Source organism: Eretmochelys imbricata, chromosome 3, assembly GCF_965152235.1.
Source record: "Eretmochelys imbricata isolate rEreImb1 chromosome 3, rEreImb1.hap1, whole genome shotgun sequence".
Classification (NCBI taxonomy): Eukaryota; Metazoa; Chordata; order Testudines; family Cheloniidae; genus Eretmochelys; species Eretmochelys imbricata.
The window spans coordinates 147,225,506-147,243,207 of record NC_135574.1 but is presented as its reverse complement, the minus strand read 5'-3'; the positions used below and the strand labels follow the sequence as shown (position 1 = coordinate 147,243,207).

At 42.1% G+C, this 17,702-nt stretch overlaps 1 protein-coding gene across 1 annotated transcript in view; it reads right to left on the bottom strand.

Annotated features, from left to right (window-relative positions):
- Positions 1 to 17,702, bottom strand: part of LTBP1 (latent transforming growth factor beta binding protein 1) — a 375,845-nt gene that overhangs the window by 45,539 nt on the left and 312,604 nt on the right. Inside the window, exons 26-29 of the mRNA XM_077812182.1 lie at positions 8,676 to 8,858; positions 7,428 to 7,514; positions 2,803 to 2,931; positions 1,259 to 1,399 (exon numbers count right to left, since the gene is read on the bottom strand). Coding sequence (XP_077668308.1) covers positions 1,259 to 1,399; positions 2,803 to 2,931; positions 7,428 to 7,514; positions 8,676 to 8,858 — 540 coding nt within the window. The remainder of the gene's footprint in view (positions 1 to 1,258; positions 1,400 to 2,802; positions 2,932 to 7,427; positions 7,515 to 8,675; positions 8,859 to 17,702) is intronic.

Here is a 17,702-nt window from a genome sequence, read left to right as displayed (position 1 = left end):
CCCTGAGCTCCAGAGAGCTGAAAGGAGAGTGGGAAGAAAGGTGCAAGTACCATCCCATCTATACACAATGAACTCTGCATGCTAGTGGCTGTACTGTTGCCCTTTTTCCTCCCTCTCTACTTTAGAGAGGCTAGTGCCAACAGTTAAAAAACAGGAGCACTATGAACTTCCCAAGTACAAAGATTGTTCTTCTGCTAGCCTTAGTGCTTGCATTGTCTGGAGACTCTTGGCCCTCTCCCCTCCTGGCACATCCATGCAGGGGCCCAGCATAATCTTGTCCATAGTTTGTTTAGTTAAAACACCACTGTCTGGTTGAGTTTTAGGTAAGGATTTATAGAGATTTATTATATGATCCACATAAAATAAAATGTTCAATCAATCTGCACTAGTACCCCCTATTATGGAAACCTCTTAGATGGTTAAATTCTTCATTGGCTGCATAGAACAGAGGATTGAATTCATTGCTAGACACACCACTATTAATCAAATGTTTTAACATTTCTAAAAATGTGTATGATGTAGAATTCCATAGTTAGCGTTGCTAACTCTTTCGATTTTATCATGAGTCTTAGAATATTTGGTGTTTTTCTTAAAATCCCTTCTTCTGGAATTAAGAATTTGCGTGAGATTCTCAGCTTTCATTAAAAAAGTAGTAAGATTCTAACCCTCTTGGTTGTGGAGAAAAGCTTGAAAAAATGAACGGAGTGTACCCTAAACAAACTTCCTACAGTTACAAAGCTGAGAGACAAATGAGGGACATATCCCATTGAGTAATCAGAGGCACAGATATAATTCCCACTATTTACTCCTATATCTTTCCTCTATTATAAAAACACAATCTCTGTTTTGTCTGGAGTGAGTCTTAGCCAGCTATCCCTCACCCAAGTCCCAATTTCAGTGAGATGCTGGGCAGGTTGGGTCACTTCACCTTCAAGGTTGGAACAGATAGAGATCCAGTGCTGGGTGTCATCAGCATATTGAAAATACCTCAAACCAAGCTTACTCATTAACAGTCCCAATGGTTCCATATACACACTGGGGGACACGATGAAACCCTGTGGAATTACATGAACGTGTCCTCAGCATAGATAAAAAACTGCACAAGACTACCATCTGAGATTTCCTCAGAATGGAGCAGAGCCACCCAATAGTGACCTACATTGGTAGGATCTGCAGCCATATCTACAACACCTCATGGTCAACAGTGTCAGTTGTTGATCCTGTACAGGAACAGTATAATGCATATAATGGAGCATACCATTTGAATCTGCTGGTCTGATACACCGCTTTTCTGTGGCATCCAGAACCATTGGATGGGTACAGAAACAGTTGTAAGATCCTTCAGTGTTAATGCACTGGCCATCCACACAGCTGTTTGGGTCCTGACATTCATCTGTATCTTTAAAAGGGAAGAAATGCACCAAAAAAAGTCAACATCAAAGAAGTTGCATTGTGTAAATTAATGCCTACAAATTCTTAAATTAAGAACAGATTTCCCCAAGTGCCACCTCTGAATTAGTCCAAATACAATTTTACAGAGGGAAAAATTCTGCCTGCACCTATGCCCAAGTGGAGGAATAGGAGTCAGGTAGCATCTTCACCCTACTCAGAGCACCGGCACAGGAGAGAGGCAGGATGCTGATCTATTGCACTCAAGAACTGAGCAGCCTCTTGATTAACACATTGCAGTGTTTCACAGGCCCAGGTGGGCGTGCCATAGATATGCCAGCTGCATCCACAGCAGATTCCGCAGAGAATGCCTGCATGCTGCTCTTTTATTCGGTAGCAGTAAGGACCATTGATGAGCACCCTGCCCAAGGTCCCTCAGTACTTCTGCGGAGAGAAAAGGATCTTCCTTTTTGGCCACCACAGCTCTACTCCTCGTAAGCTTGGCTTAGAGAGGAAAAGCAAGTATTCAGCCCTATGGAAACAGCAGGCTGTTTTTCTTAAATGACATTAAATCAGAAAAGAAAATATCTTTGTAGAAGATAGTCTTAGAAACCCCAGGTGAAAGGCTCTCTTATTGTGGTTTCAAAAATTACTTCCTTTCATTATGTTATTCTGCATAGTCTATATGGTTTTCCGCTGAAGCTGCAAAAGTCACGGTCACACTTATGAATAAGTTTCAATCAAATGGCAAGCATAAAGGAGTAAGAGGTTCTGCAGACTAAAAGGAACGTGCTTATGTTACATCAGTGACCTGAATTGTAATTCCATATTGCATATTAACTCTTTGTGGAGAAATCTGTACTTAATAAAAATCATAGTGTTAATTCAATTTATTGTGTTAAAAACTGCACACTTACCAAAGTTAAAGTGGGATAAAGCATACAGGCATTCAGTGCCTGATTTGTGTACAAAGAACAGAAAGCTAGATTGTATCCCGTAGATTGAAGCAGCAGTGTGTGGCGAGAGAGGGAGTAGTTTCCTCTCACCTTGTGCATTGCACACAAAGGCCACTCTGATTAGTAGCTCCTGTTCTCTGGGGAGCACAGGGGCTGCTGCTGACATGCAAGCCCCTGGGAGCAATTTGCTGAGAAGAAGGAAGGGAGTAGGCAGAGTCCTGGTTCTACCTTCCTCCACCATATGTCCTTCAGGAGAGCTGGCCAGCCATGCAGGAGGAAGGGGGAGCATGGTGCACCCCTTAAAAAGATGCTACAGGAGTAAAGAAGCTCTGTGCTTCCCTTACTATGAGCTCTGGATAAATACCACATTTCAGCCTTGCATTTTTACTGCATAACTCTGCTTATCATGCCCATCTGCATACCATTATAATGTACAGTGAGGCATTAAAGAACTTACCAAAGCACTGGAGTTTAACAGGATCATAGTATGTGCCTTGTTTACAGTAACACTCATAACCTGGCTGTGTGTTCAGACAGAAGCCATTTTTACAGATTTCTTGTCCGAAGAGCAGGCATTCATCTGCATCTGTAGAGAAAACTACAGTTACAGCCCTTACTCAGTCATGTAGGGGACTATAGAGCAAGCCCCACTTACTCCCCTGTTCAGACTGTGACTCTGGCTGTTGGGAGCATAGCCAGGGCTACTTGCCACTGCGAGCAAATGATTTGGGACTGGGTTGAGTGTGGTGTGGAGAGCTGGGGGAGCCTTGGTTCTGCCTCCTTATTTGGTAGCCAGAGTAACTTAGCTGGATGCATGGGGGAAATCAGTCACTCCACAAAAAAGGGTGCAGTAACTTAGTCCCTTCCCAGAGCAAGGGGGAAGCAGGGAAGGAATTGTGACTTTGAGACACAATTTATTCTCTTGTCTGATTCTGGGTTGCTGCAGCTATGCACTATATCTTACTCAGGGCAGATTGTAAGGTGACAAAGTGGATACTAAGATAAAATACTATTGTATTTCCATACAGCCCAATTCTGTCATGCTGAGCAGTCCTTTACTCTGTGGGTAGCTACTTCAAAAGGAAGGGACTACTCCATGTGAGCAAGGGTGCCCAAACTGGTAAGCTACTAAAGAAGATTTTGGATTTATATTGCCAATTCAAATTAGTGGGAGGCACAAACTGCAGCAATGTTGTAGATGTCCACATGCTGGACTGTGAACAAGGCTAATTCCCAGAGTCACACAAAACAATCTTATAGATCCAAAGTGAGTAAGGACAGCTCCTGTTGAATCCAGAATACTGAAGTGGTGTAGCCCTGATGCATCCTATATACTTTGATGCAGACTGAAGCTAAGGAAGAAAAAGTTTACTAAGACAGCAAACAACAACATAAAGACAGTTCTGACAAAGAGATAAAACCCACTGGTTAGAGCAGGAGAAAGAGGTGACAATAAACTTACTAAACAGGGCAGAGGCAGCCATGGCCCAAGTACCCTGTACTATACACAGAGCAGTACACAGGCATAAAAACATTTCCTCACAGTCCAGGCTATGTGAAATCGACAGCACTCAGTTGGCACCTCCTGTATTTTTGCTTTGTAATTGGCCTTAGGTCCAAGCAGAACAGACCAAGAGGACTGACTGTGCCTTCCACATACCATTTGTCCTTTCTTCTGTTTGGCTGAACTTCCTCTTCTGTGACTGTCTCAGTTCAACAATTGTCTACGTATATGTAAATCTGTTGTTAGGTTTTGTCTCCTCCATTTTGAAGCAACGGAGGTAATCCGGACCCCACTGAAGTCAGTGGCAAAACTCACATTGACTTCAATGGAGCCAGGATTTCGCTCCATAGTTGGGAGTTTCTATGATATACGCAAACAGCAGTGGTGCTTGCTGGATGGATTGTCCTAATACCGTTAATAGAGATGACCTGGGATCCAGTCGTATGGCACAACTGTTTGTGATGGTTGTGTACCACCTGCAAGTGTGCAGCATGTCGTTTTTACCTGTATTTGGCTAGGATCATGTATTTCTCATTCCAGCATGGCCTACTTTGCCCATCACATTTCCACTGTGGGTGATCATCATCTTTCCTGCCTGCATCATCCTTTTACTATTGTGTGGCTTGACCAAGCACTCATCCTGACTGTGCTCCTTATAATCGCTGTTTTGCTCTCTGCACATGTTTACTGACTGAGCACCCCCTCTATCTTCCTCCACTGTGTATGATCTAGAATCCTGAGGTTATTTTCTGCTGTGCTCATGATTTATTTTGTTGGTTTTGTACTTGTTTAGGGAACCTCAATAAAGATTTCCCACACACAGACATAATTATTACTGTTGCTATGTACAATTATAAAGACATTCATCACTATTGTATCTGAGGACATTTGATACAATTTAGAACAAGAGATATTTTCCCAGAAGTAGGCAGTATGTATCAGACATCTCAATAGTCACAGTATACTCCATATTTAAACATACAATGAAGCATATTCTTAGCAGATAGAATCAACAATATCTAAAATGAATTAGTGCTCTTAATAAGGTTTCATTGAAAAATATAAACCATGCTAACACATACTTACTTTTCTACGGTTTTATTTACTTTCTACCAAGCTTTTACTTTTTGTTACTTTTGGAATTTGCTTCCTTTTTCCGCCCCTTTTTCTTTTAGTTTACCAAACATTTACTCTATTACTTCGTTTAAACCAGGCTGGTGTTAGAAATGCCAATGAAGAATGAAAGGTACAATGTATAGCAGATAAACTGGGCCAAATTCTGCACTCAATTCCCCTGGCATTAATCCATTGGCTTCAACAGTGTCACTCCAGATTTACACCAGGGTAACAAGAATGTCACTATGAACTATTTTTTCCATCTGCTGAACAGTTCTCAAGGTGAATTATTAAATTACTTACTTTTCCAGAAGAGCTGAAAGGACTATAAAAATATTTTTACAGTCACTTTTCCAGCCACTAAGCAATTTTAAACATTAAATATTTTTTTAAGTTTGATTGTTTAGCAGCAAGCCCATTATAATGATTAATTAAAAAAAAATCACATAGCCGAGTGACTGTCCACCTTTTCTTATGGAAACAGAATATGTGGTTTTGGGGAAAAGTGGGAGAGCTGGGGAACATACATTTGTTTTTGCAATAAATTCCAAATTAAAAATATATGGGTTACTCCTGCAAAAAGAAGCATGCAGATGAAAGCAAAATAAATACATGATGTGTTAATGGAAGAGAGAAATGTCGCATTTTACAAAATAATCTGTCCATTTGCAGGTCCACTGTCTCCACTATAAATCTGCTATTTATAAGGATATTGCCAAAACTTATTCAATGCAAAAATCTTGTTAACATGGTGAGAGTTTTCCTGGAAAACATATCTAGTTATAAAATATTTTAATTTCCATATTTTAATATTTGTAGCAGTTGCAGATGTCATCAACTGCAAGGCAGCATAACCAATCAAAGAAGCTTTTTATCTCAGATGCCTATACACATACAAATCAAGTGTGCCAATTTTTTGTTGCAAAGAATAAATAAGCATAGCAAAGACACAAATAATATCATGTGCCTGCTCCATCCAAAAAGAACTGTACTCGGAAACTGGATTTCCCAGTTCTGTACAATCTGCTATAGATCCATGATGTCTTTTTCAGGTACTTAAAAAGAGAATTATGAAATCTTTCTGATTCATCTATATATTATCTGTCAATCTGTCAAGGCCTCTATTACCATAGAATCTCAGTACCTCGCAATCTTTAATGTATTTATACTTATCATATTCCTGTCAGGTAGGGAAGTACTATTATCTACATTTTACAGATGAGGAAGTAAGGCACAGCGAAATTAATCGACTTGCCCAAGGTCACACAGGAGGCCTGTGCTGGAGCAGAGACTTGAATTCAGGTCTACTGAATCCCAGTCCTATGCCATAGCCACTGGGCAATCCTTCGCCACTAATTCAGATACAAAAATTAGTGGCCTATTCCTGAGAAGCAACAAGAACCTGTAACTCCCACTGATTTTAATGGACATAGCAGATGCTCATCATCTCTCAGAATCAGGCCCTATATGGCATAACTTTTAAGGACTTTGTTTCTGACTTAGCTATTGGTGATGTTGGCATAGCTAAACATATTAACTATGTGATGCTACTGCTCTTTTCAGATACTGTATGTTACATTATACTGCATTTTTAATGTAATATAAATGTACACTAACGTCAGAGTTATTAAATATTTGATCTGTAAAACTGCAAGTCTGATATGAACAAATGTAATTTTATGTAGCAATACTGTAGCTACTTTATAACTCAAGGCAACTATGCACATTTCCTTCTAACTAAATAAAATTACAATGTATTTATGCCACGCATTGTGGAAAATATACTTTCCTGAATTATTAACAGTAGTTTCAGACTTCACTAACTCAACAAAGGAATTTTACTGATCTTGCTCTTCCTTGTTAATAAAGTTTTTTGCCTACATACTCTCTTTCTCTCATGCACATATTCTATTTTGCTCTCTCCAGTAATGTCCATTTCTTCACAGATTATTGTATATGGCATTATGTTCTAAATAGCATTGCTAAGTTTATTTTCAATTTTCAGAATAACTTAAGCATCAATCATTCATTCCCCTTGTAGCCTGCGTGCTAATGCAGGACAGAACCTTCCCCATAACTGTTAAAAACACTTGTTATTTATAAATTAAAGACTGGTTTGTGGTACTTATACATGAGCAAAAGCTGATCTTTGGGGTTATGTGTTTTAAACATCTGCTCTTACAGTGTAAGATGAATACAGGGAAAATACTATAAGTGTTACAGCACCTAAGATGAATAAAATGTGAATAATAAAGAAAAAAACTATAATAGTGTTATGTCCTAAATACAGGTTTACCATAAGGTAAGTATTTTGGAGTAACATTTTACTTCAAGATGCTGTTTCTGTCATGTTGAAAAACTGAAGTAATATGCTGACATTGCTGGTTACGTAAACGATCTATTATTAGAATTTCTGAAATGTTCATATTTAATACAAGTTAGCATATCTAATTGATACTGACCTCTGTAATTCTGTGTAATGACTCCATATGATGAATCACTAGAGGGGATGAAACCTTTTCCTTCAGGACACAAATCAGTAAATTCAGCTGGTAGAGAAATAAACAAAAAAATCATATCAGAAAAAAGCAGTTATTTAGGATTCTAGAACTGTAACAGATGATAAACTTTTCATGTTCACTAATACGTTCTCAGAAATCTTAGGCAACCTTTCCTCTGATTAATTCCCTTTGGGCAATCTTATACACCTAGGTATAACCTTATGGCCAAATGCTGCGGTCATAACACAGGCAAAACTTCCATTGACTTCAACAGGAATTTAACCATTGTCTTCAAAAAGTTTTGCCTCAGCAGGAACTGAGTAAGAACTGCATCATCTGGCTCACAGAGGGAATGAATTACGTTATGTTGGAGATGGCATAGGCTCAAATGCAAACAAATCCTCTTTTATATTTTTAAGTATAGTGGCTCTTTCCAAAACACACAGCAATAGGCACAGTTTCACCAGTTCAAAGATGTGGCTAAGATAAGAACTGAGAACAAGAAATCACTTTTCTTTTAAAAGTTATCTCATGCATTCTGAAGAATTTACACATGTTCTAATCTTAAATGATTTATTCCAGCTGGATATTGAATATCAGCCATCACTGTTTACACACTGTGCTTCAAGTACTGTTATCAATATTTATGCCAAAGAGCATATGGTTATGCTCTTCTAATTGGCATTTAAAGGCTAAAAAATGTTGTGCAGACAGCATGATTAACTGTATTATACAGTAGGTAGCAGAATGTAAAATTAATGTCATGTTATACATCTATTCTAATGTTTCACATTGCTGCATAAAATACGTTGCTATGACTAATGACAGCCAGACAAAAATAAAAAATACTCATCTTAATTTGTTACTTTATGGGGAGAAATATAACTGTAACATTACAATAATATTTGGCAAAAACCTGGATCAGAAATATTGTTGCTTTAAAAATCATTTGGAAATAGTGTGGGCCATAGAAAAATAATGGGTCATATTTATCCCTGCTGTAATTCCAATGAAGCCAGTGGAGTTACACCAGAGACTAATTCTTCCTATTGCCTTTGCGTGAGTGGACATTTCGCCTGGATAAGTTTGGAGTAAGCTGCTTTAGGAGATGGCCCTTTATGGACAGCCCTCATGAAAGCCAAGGATATCTATACTAATATAAAGCACAACCCTTGAGAAACTATTGCTGGATGGAAAGCCTCCTCTTACCAGTTCCAAAGACGGGGCATGGGAAGATTTCACAGTTATCCCCCCAGCCAGCACCCAACGTACAGCAACATTCTTGTTTGGTGATGTTGGATGTCAACACATTATCACAGAAATTAGCATCGTTTAGATTGTAGTAGCATTCCTTCTTTTCATCTGCAGGTTGACCAACATCTACTGGTAAATCTAAAGATGAAAAATAATAAAATAATATGTCAAATTAATCAGTTTGATAATAGATACAGGAAAAAAGCAACTGCATGATGTTGTCATAGCACCATTTTCTATCTTCAGGGCCAGAGTCCTCGGAGAGAAAAATGTGTTGGCAAAAAAATTTGGTGGATTTTTTAATCCTCAAAATCTTTCCCCTGATTTTCAGACCGCTGTTTGCAGATTTAGGTGTTGGAAGAGCTTCCATATTTGTACTTCTACTATGTTTAAGTCATGCACGTACCTCTACTTTTATTATTAAAAACGATAATTAGCACTTACAAAGTTGCTTTTCATACATTTTTCACTTAAAACACTTCCCAATGGTTAGTAAACATTTTACAGACGTGGAAAGCGAGGCAGAGAGAGTGAAAAGGTCTGATTTTCAACACTCTCAGCTCCCAGTGACTTCAGTGGAAGAAAAGAGTTCAATACTACTGAAAATTACGTCCTAAGTGACTTATACAAAATCATATAGTGAGTCAATGTGAATGACAGGAACATAACCCAGGTTCCTGACTCTCAGTCTGGTGCCTAATATACTGGACTAGAATGACATCAGTTTTTAGATAAATTATGCCTTTTACAGAGCTTAAGCACAGTAGGGAAATGGAGAAGACGTAGTTCCCAAACAGCAGCAGCTGAACAAGGCATAATTCCTTCTTCAGGACACAGGACCTTGGCCGTGCTTTCTTTGACCTGAAACCAGGGGACATGTCTCGCTCTTATGTTAAGGTGGGTTTTGCAGTTGCATTGTACTTTAAAGCAGTATTTGAAAGCAATAAGCAAAGGAATCAAAATATACTGACTCTGCAGAAGAGAGGTGCAAGGGTTAGGGGCGCAGGAGGGGAGTACAGAGGTTGGGGTGAAGGTGGCACAGAGTAGTGGTTAGGGGTGCAGGAGGGAACAGGGATTGGGGCAAAGGGTGCACAGTGTAGGGGTTAAGGAAAGGTTGGGGTACAGGAGGAGAGTACAGGGTTGGGAGGAAGGGGGCACAATGTAGGGTTGGGGCACAGGAGGGGGTGCAGGCTTAGGTGTGAAGGGTGTGCAGAGATTGGGGCACAGTGATTGGGGTTAGGAGAGGAGGAGGGGGCAAGAGTTAGGGGTGCGGGGGGGGGGTACAAGGGTTAGGGCCGAAGGGGGCACAGTACAGGGTTAGGAGTGAAGGAGGGGTGGGGAGCCTGGGGAGCCCACAGGGACCAGGAGCACCAAAATACAAGTTCGCTCAGGGTGCCATTTTCCCTAAGGCCGGCCCTGAGTCTAGTCTATCATCCACAGTTTTAAGGAATTTATGATCTCACAGAGTTCTCAAATACCTAGTGCATAACTCTACAAAACATAGTTACTAACACAATAAATAACAAGAAAACTTATCAAAACCTACCAAACTATAGTTAAAGGGCACTGTGGTGTTCTCCTTCAAGACAAATGAATAAAATATCTTTGGCGGTTTTAGAGCAAGCCATTTTAGAAATATGACAACACGTAACAGTGGAAAAAGCACTCAAATCTTTCATGTTTCCAAAACACTTAGTCCATCTAACCTTAAACTTCCACTAAATATTCACCTTTGGTAAGATCTGAGATGAGAGAAACTTCAAGTGGAAATTATTTTTGTTTCTTAGGATGAAAAATACATTTCTTTTTCCTGTTAGAAAATTATTCATACTCAGCATTTAACATGTGACAACAACCATCAAAAGCAATACAACAAAGAGCTATCCAAAATTATTCTATGTTGGCTGATTCTCATATATTTTGAAATTTGATTCATTTCCATTGAGACTAGAAGGTAATGTTACTGTCATGAGACATTTTTTGAAATTGTCACTAATTTACAGGAAGAGATGAAATCTTTATTTTATGCTTCTGTTATAATGTATTTCAAAATCATTATGTTATATAAGAATTGAGATCAAAGCTTCCATGTGGTTACATTGTGTTGTTTGTCTTATTGTTCTTTTATTTATATTTGGCTTGCAACCTCAAAGATTTGTCTTTGTCTCGTCAGTAGAAAGAAAAAAGTCATGGCTCCTTTAAGGGTCCCCCCCTCCTTCAAATGCAGAGGGAGCCAAAACATCACCGAACCTGGAGGCTGGCTGGAGGGGCTCAGGTAAGCCATTGGTGCCCCGTGCTCTTAGGGCACAGTATATATAACTTGTCCCTTTGGAGGGAGCCCTCTCTCACACCCAAATTAATAGCTACCACCCTCCCACCCAAGGGATCAGAGAAGGACCATATTTAGTGGTTTGCTGTGGGCACTGCACTAGTTGCCTTTTTGGGGACTGGGAAGGAATGTTTCCCTCACTGACACATTAGCTGTGGCAGGGTGGGTTTTTTTGCCTTCCCCGTAGCAGCTTAGGGACCTGGCAGGACAGGTCAGGAGGTAAGGCTCAAGATATTGTAACTTAGCAGGTGGCAGTGTCCAGTGCAGGCATTCATTCCACAGGGGTCTGGTTCCTTGATTCACTGGAGCTGGAAGTGGATTTAGGAGAAGGATGGGAAACGGAGTTGGGGCTCCTAATGTGTTGCACGGTGAGAAGACAACCTCCTTTTCCCAGCCCCTTAATCCTCACCACCCTCCTTCTGTGGAGTCACAACAATAGGCTAGGACGCGGTTTGGAAGGACAGGGGGCTGACAGCACCCTTCAGATAGGTGGAAACAAGTGAGGAAGGAAGGATGACCTGTATGAGTCCCCAGATGAGTTAAATTGACAAAGTTGTGACCTAATTAAAGCGCATCCCTCACATCCTGTCTTTCTTCCTGCATGTCCAGGAAAATACATCAGGCTGGTCAAGTGATAGTTGTTTATACCATTATGAGGGAGACCCAGGTTCACTTCACTGTCCTAGAATTTAACCTCATTCTCTGGGCCTTTAAGGAGTTCAAAAGCAGCCTCTCTATGCCAATTATGGAATGGACCATTCCCAATCCCATCCAGTCCTGTTTGTTGTCAGGATAGTGGTTAGGATGTGGGATCTCAAGGTGGAAAAGATAAAACAGAGGCTGGGGGAATAAAATGAACCTCAGGCTCTTACTTCCACCACTGCTCCCCAACACACACACACACACACATCAAACAAACAAAAAAGTAATAGGCAATAAAAAGTCAAGTTTCAAGTATCTGTAAAATATGATGAAATGAAAATGTTGCACATAAGAAAGTAAGTTTTACTAAGCTTATTCTCTTTAATTTTCATTAGCTACAATTGTTTTAACATTAGCGTGCTCAAAATATTCATTTTGTTGTGCCTATTATTGTGTTTTAATTAAAGAGATTATAATAGATATTTATGGCTTTTAGTTCTAAACATACATTTGAATTTGTTTCTAACTTCCTTAGAAAAGTGAATGTTTTGGTTTGTGGAGTTTGAGGGGCTGGCAGACACCACATTGCCACCAACAATGCAAACTCTCCTTTGCTGTTTTGCCAATGTAAGAAGTATACATTGAGGGAAACACCCAGCTGAGTGCTATTTCATCTTTGTTAGTTTAATCTGTGGTCTCCTTTCATCAGATAATTACAATTTTCCATAATGTACTGCATTTCATAAAGTACGATGGTTTTGTGGTATCAGCTGATGTCCAATAGGAACCAAATTAAGACTATCATGTGTCGCAGAAACTCAACTGAACTAAATCTGTTATTCCAAGGTGAGAGAGCAGTACTTTAACCACCAAGTTATACATTTTCTTTGGACATATGCCACATGTCTAACTGAATCAGGGCCAAAGGCTTAAATAGCAGAAACACCATGGAAGTTTTCACACCATTTACCAGGGAAAGAGCTTCGGAGGCTGTCCCAGGAGGAAGGAGAAACATTCTCATCATGTGATTATTTATTCCCATTTTATATTTGATGTGATGGTTTCTCCTCCCATTATCTGTTCAGCACTTTAAAAGTCTGTTGTTTACACAGCTGTGACTGAGGGTTAGTCAAGCAGGCGTCATGAATGTTTGGAAAGTGAGTGAGACATAGATCTTTAAAAAAAGAAATTTACAAAGGCCAGTCTGTGTCTACAAGCTCATAATTTCTCTCTCTCTCTCTCTCTCTCTCTCTCACACACACACACACACACACACTTAACCTTTTAATAAACAGATTCTTTTAAAAGATATTTCGGTGTAATTTTTCCTTGGAAAAATGGATTAGTACCTAGATATTTATTTTCTCACAATTTTGGTTATTTCTGATTTTATTTCACTGTTAAAAAATTAGAAATTTTACTCAAGTAACTGTGGGATAATACAGTAATTTATCTGACTGGGTTTTTTAAAATATTTATTAACATTTTTCAATCTTTTTTCTTATAACAAACCAAGTAAATTCTAGATACCAACATATAGACATTTATCTGATTGTAAATATGATGGCTATATTAGTGCTACAGAATTCCAGATATAAAAAGTGGGGGCTAAATATAGACTGAAGGTATTTTATATATTTTTATATCTTAATTGCACTGATCCAGCAAATCACTTAGGCGTATGCTTAACATTAAGTGCTGTAGACATCAATGAAACTAAAACAAGCTTAAAATTAAGCACATATTTAAAAACTTTGATTAATTGTGCCCTAAATTATTAGTGTAAAAAATAAAATGTGTAGGGTTGATGGAATCTTAAATTAATAAATTATATAGCACTGTCCTTTGCCTCTAAATGACATAAGCAATACAAACTTTTAGGGCCTGATTTTCAGCAAGCCAGTAAATATGCATTTGTATGTTCCTATTTTCTATATGCAATGTACTACAGAATGTGTAATGCAAATTTCCCAATCTGCTGCACACATGACAAGATACCTCTCTTTTGGGCATATGTATGTGTAAATCAGGAATTTGTATATGCACATCCAATGATGCATGTGCAAAAAAGACATGCATGGGTATGTATGCAAATACTTGAAGATCAGACTCTCAGTTCATTTGGGTTAAAGCAAACAAACAAAACAAAAACGGTTACTCACCTTCTTGTAACTGTTGTTCTTTGAGATGTGTTGTTCATGTCCAGTCCAATCAGATGTGCGCGCACTGCGTGCACGACAGCCGGAAGATTTTTCCCCTAGCAGTGTCTGTAGGGTAGGCCTGGGCGCCCCCTGGAGTCGCACCCTCATGGCACTCAATATAGTGCCCTGCCAACCTGACACACCCCGCCCCCCCCCCCCCAGTTCCTTCTTGCCGACTACTCCGACAACGGGGCAGGAGGGTGGGTATTGGAATGGACATGAACAACACATCTCGAAGAACAAGAGTTACAAGAAGGTGAGTAATCGTTTTTTCTTTGAGTGCTTGTTCATGTCAATTCCAAATCAGGTGACTCCCAAGCCTAAATTACGGAGGTGGTTTCGGAGTTGTCCACTGATTGGAGCAGCACTCTACCAAAAGCTGCATCGTTTCTGGCCTGCTGGGTAATTGCATAATGCGCGGTGAAAGTATGTATGGAGGACCTCATCACTGGTCTGCATATTTCCTGGGTGGGAACCTGCCCCAGGAATGGTGCTGAAGAAGCCTGCGCCTTGGTGGAGTGCGCAGTGAGCGGAGGGGCAGACACCACTGCCAGTTTGTAACACACTCAGATGCAGGATGTGATCCATGACGAAATTCATTGAGAAGAGACTGGAAGACCTTTCATTGTGTCTACCACAGCCATGAAAAGTTGCACTGACTTTCGGAACGGCCTTGTTCTCTCGATGTAAAAGGCTAACGCTCTGCTGACATCCAACGAGTGAAGCCTCTGCTCCCTGCTGCTTGAGTGTGGCTTAGGATAGAACACTAGGAGGAAGATGTCCTGGCTGATGTGAAACTGGGAGACAACCTTCAGGAGGAAAGCTGGGTGGGGCCTGAGCTGAACCTTGTCCTTACAGAACACCATGTGAGAAGGCTCTGCTGTTAGGGCCTTGAGCTCAGACACCCTCCTGGCTGAGGTTATCACTACCAGAAACGTGACCTTGTACGAGAGGTAGAGCAGGGAGCACGTCGCTAGCAGTTCAAAGGGCGGCCCCGTCAGTCTGGAAAGGACCAGGCTGAGGTCCCAGGCTGGGACCAGCTGTCGAACTTGCAGATATAGCCTGTTGAGACTTTTGAGGAAACGGCTGATCATAGGGTTGGCGAAGACTGACTGGCCCTCTGTGCCTGGATGGAAGGTAGACATGGCAGCCAAGTGAACCCTTATTGATGACATGGACAGTACCTGCTGCTTGAGATGGAGAAGGTAGTCCAATATGAGCAGAATAGAGGCGAACGTTGGGGATGAACGATGATGTGCAGACCAGATTGAAAATCTCTTCCATTTGGCGAGGTAGGTAGCTCTAGTGGAGGGTTTCCTACTGCCAAGGAGAACTTGTCTAACCTGGTCCGAGCAGGAAAGCTCCACCGGGTTTAGCCACGGAGCACCCATGCCATGAGGTACAACGACTCAAGGTTTGAGTGCTGGAGATGGCCGTGATCCTGAGTTATCAAGTCCGGGAAGAGCAGCAAAGTGACTGGGGCTTCCATGGACATGTCCAGGAGCAACATGTACCAGCGTTGGCAGGGTCAGGCTGGGGCTATCAATATTACCACTGCTCGATCCCTCTGTATCTTGAGGAGTACTTTGTGAACGAGAGGGATAGGTGGGAATGCGTATAGGAGATGGCCTCCCCAGGGAAGGAGGAATGCGTCTGCTATGGAGCCCGGTCTGTGATTCAGGAAAGAGCAGAACTGCTGACACTTCCTGTTGTGCCATGTGGCAAAGAGGTCTACCTGGGGAAAGCCCCACTGATGGAAAAAGGAGTTAGTGACGTCCAGGCGTAGGGACCACTCGTGGCCATGGAATGATCTGCTGAGATAGTCCGCTAACTCGTTCTGTATGCGAGGGAGGTACGATGCTTGAAGGTGTATTGACTGCTCTACACAAAAGTCCCACAGCATGAGGGCTTTCTGGCATAGGGGAGAGGAGTGTGCATCCCCGTTTGTTGATCTAGAACATCACTGTGGTGTTGTCTGTCACCACTGATACACATCTCCCACTTAAATGGGCTTGGAAAGTCTGACATGCCAGGTACACCGCTCTAGCTCTCTGACATTGATGTGGAGAGTGAGCTTCGCCTGAGACCAGAGGCCTTGTGTCCTGAGGTCTCCCAGATGTGCCCCCCAGCCCAAGTCCAATGCATCCATAACCAATGAGAGAGTTGGCTGGGGGCTGACGAAGGGGACCCCTGGACACACTAAGTGTGGGTCGAGCCACCACAGAAGGGAGTCGAGGATCGGGTGAGGCAAAGTCACGAACCTGTCCAAACTGTCCTGGACTGGCCAATACACTGAGGCTAGCCATGATTGGAGTGGCCGGAGTCTGAGCTTGGCTTGTTGCACCACATACGTACAAGCGGCCATGTGTCCCAGGAGTTTGAGGCAATTCCTTGCTGTGGTGGTGGGGAACTGCCTGAGATTCCGAATGATGTCTCCCAGAGTCCAGAACCTTGATTCCGGTAGGTACACCCTGGCCTGGGTCGAGCCAGCACTGGCCGTATGAACTTTATCCTCTGAACATGGGACAGAATTGACTTCCCTGCGTTCAGGAGAAGGCCCAGTTTGTCAAACGTTGCAATGATGAATCTGACTTGCGCGTCCGCTTGGGCCCTGGAGCGGCCCTTGATCAGCCAGTCATCGAGGTACAGGAACACCTGTACCCGGCACCTGTGCAGAAACGCGGCCACGACTGCCCTGCATTTGGTTAATACTCAAGGCGCTGCTGACAGGCCAATCGGAAGGACTGTGAACTGGAAGTGGTTGTCGTGCTCCACAAACCTGAGGTATTTTCTGTAGGATGGTGTGACTGCTATATGAAAGTATGCATCCTTCAAGTCGAGGGCGGCATACCATCCCCTAGATCCAAGGAAGGGACGATGGAGACCAAGGAGACCATGAACAAACTCAAGTTCCATATGAACTTGAGCTCTCGCAGGTCTAGGATGGGCCCGAGCCTGCCTTTGGCTTTTGATATTAGGAAATACCAGGAATAGAAGCCCTTGCGATCCTGAGGAACCTCTTCCACGGCCCCTAGCGAGAGGAGTGACTGCACCTCCTGTATGAGGAGTTGCTCGTGAGAAGGGTCCCTGAAGAGGGATGGGGAAGCGGGATGGAAAGGCAGGAGGGCAGAGAATTGGAGTGAATATCCTTTTCTTCCATGCGGAGCACCCAGCAGGCCGACATAATACGGGCCCATGCATAGGTGGGACGAAAAGGTAAAGTGGGATGGATCCAGTCTTTGCACTGGTGCGTCGCCCCTGGGTGCACCTTCAAAAGGCTGGTTTTGGGCCTGAGGACGGTTTAGACTGACCAGCCCTGACTAGAGGAGGGGCGAGATCTCTTCTTTGAGTTCCTATTTCTCCTGCGCGACCCATCCTGCCTACCCTCGGTGGGGGCTGGGGTCTAATGTGCCTCCATTGTGTGGCAGGGGTATGGAGGCCCAGGTACTTCAAGGTGGCTTGAAAGTCCTTGAGGCTGTGCTGTGTTCTCGGAAAACAAAGACTGACCCTCAAAGGGGAGATCCTGGATTGTCTGCTACACTTCATAGGGGAGGCCAGAGACTTGCAGCCAGGAACTTCTCCTCATGGCCACCCTGATAGCCATGGTGCGAGACGCTGCATCCAGGGCCGCCTGCAGGGATGCATGGGAAATTAATTTGCCCTCCTCTACTAGCATGGAAAACTCTGCGTGAGAGTCCATAGGGAGGAGTTCTGCAAATTTTTGCATGGCCCCACAAGTATTATAATTGTACCTGCTAACCACTGCATGATGGTTAGCAATAGGGAGCTGCAACCCCCGCCCCCTGTGAA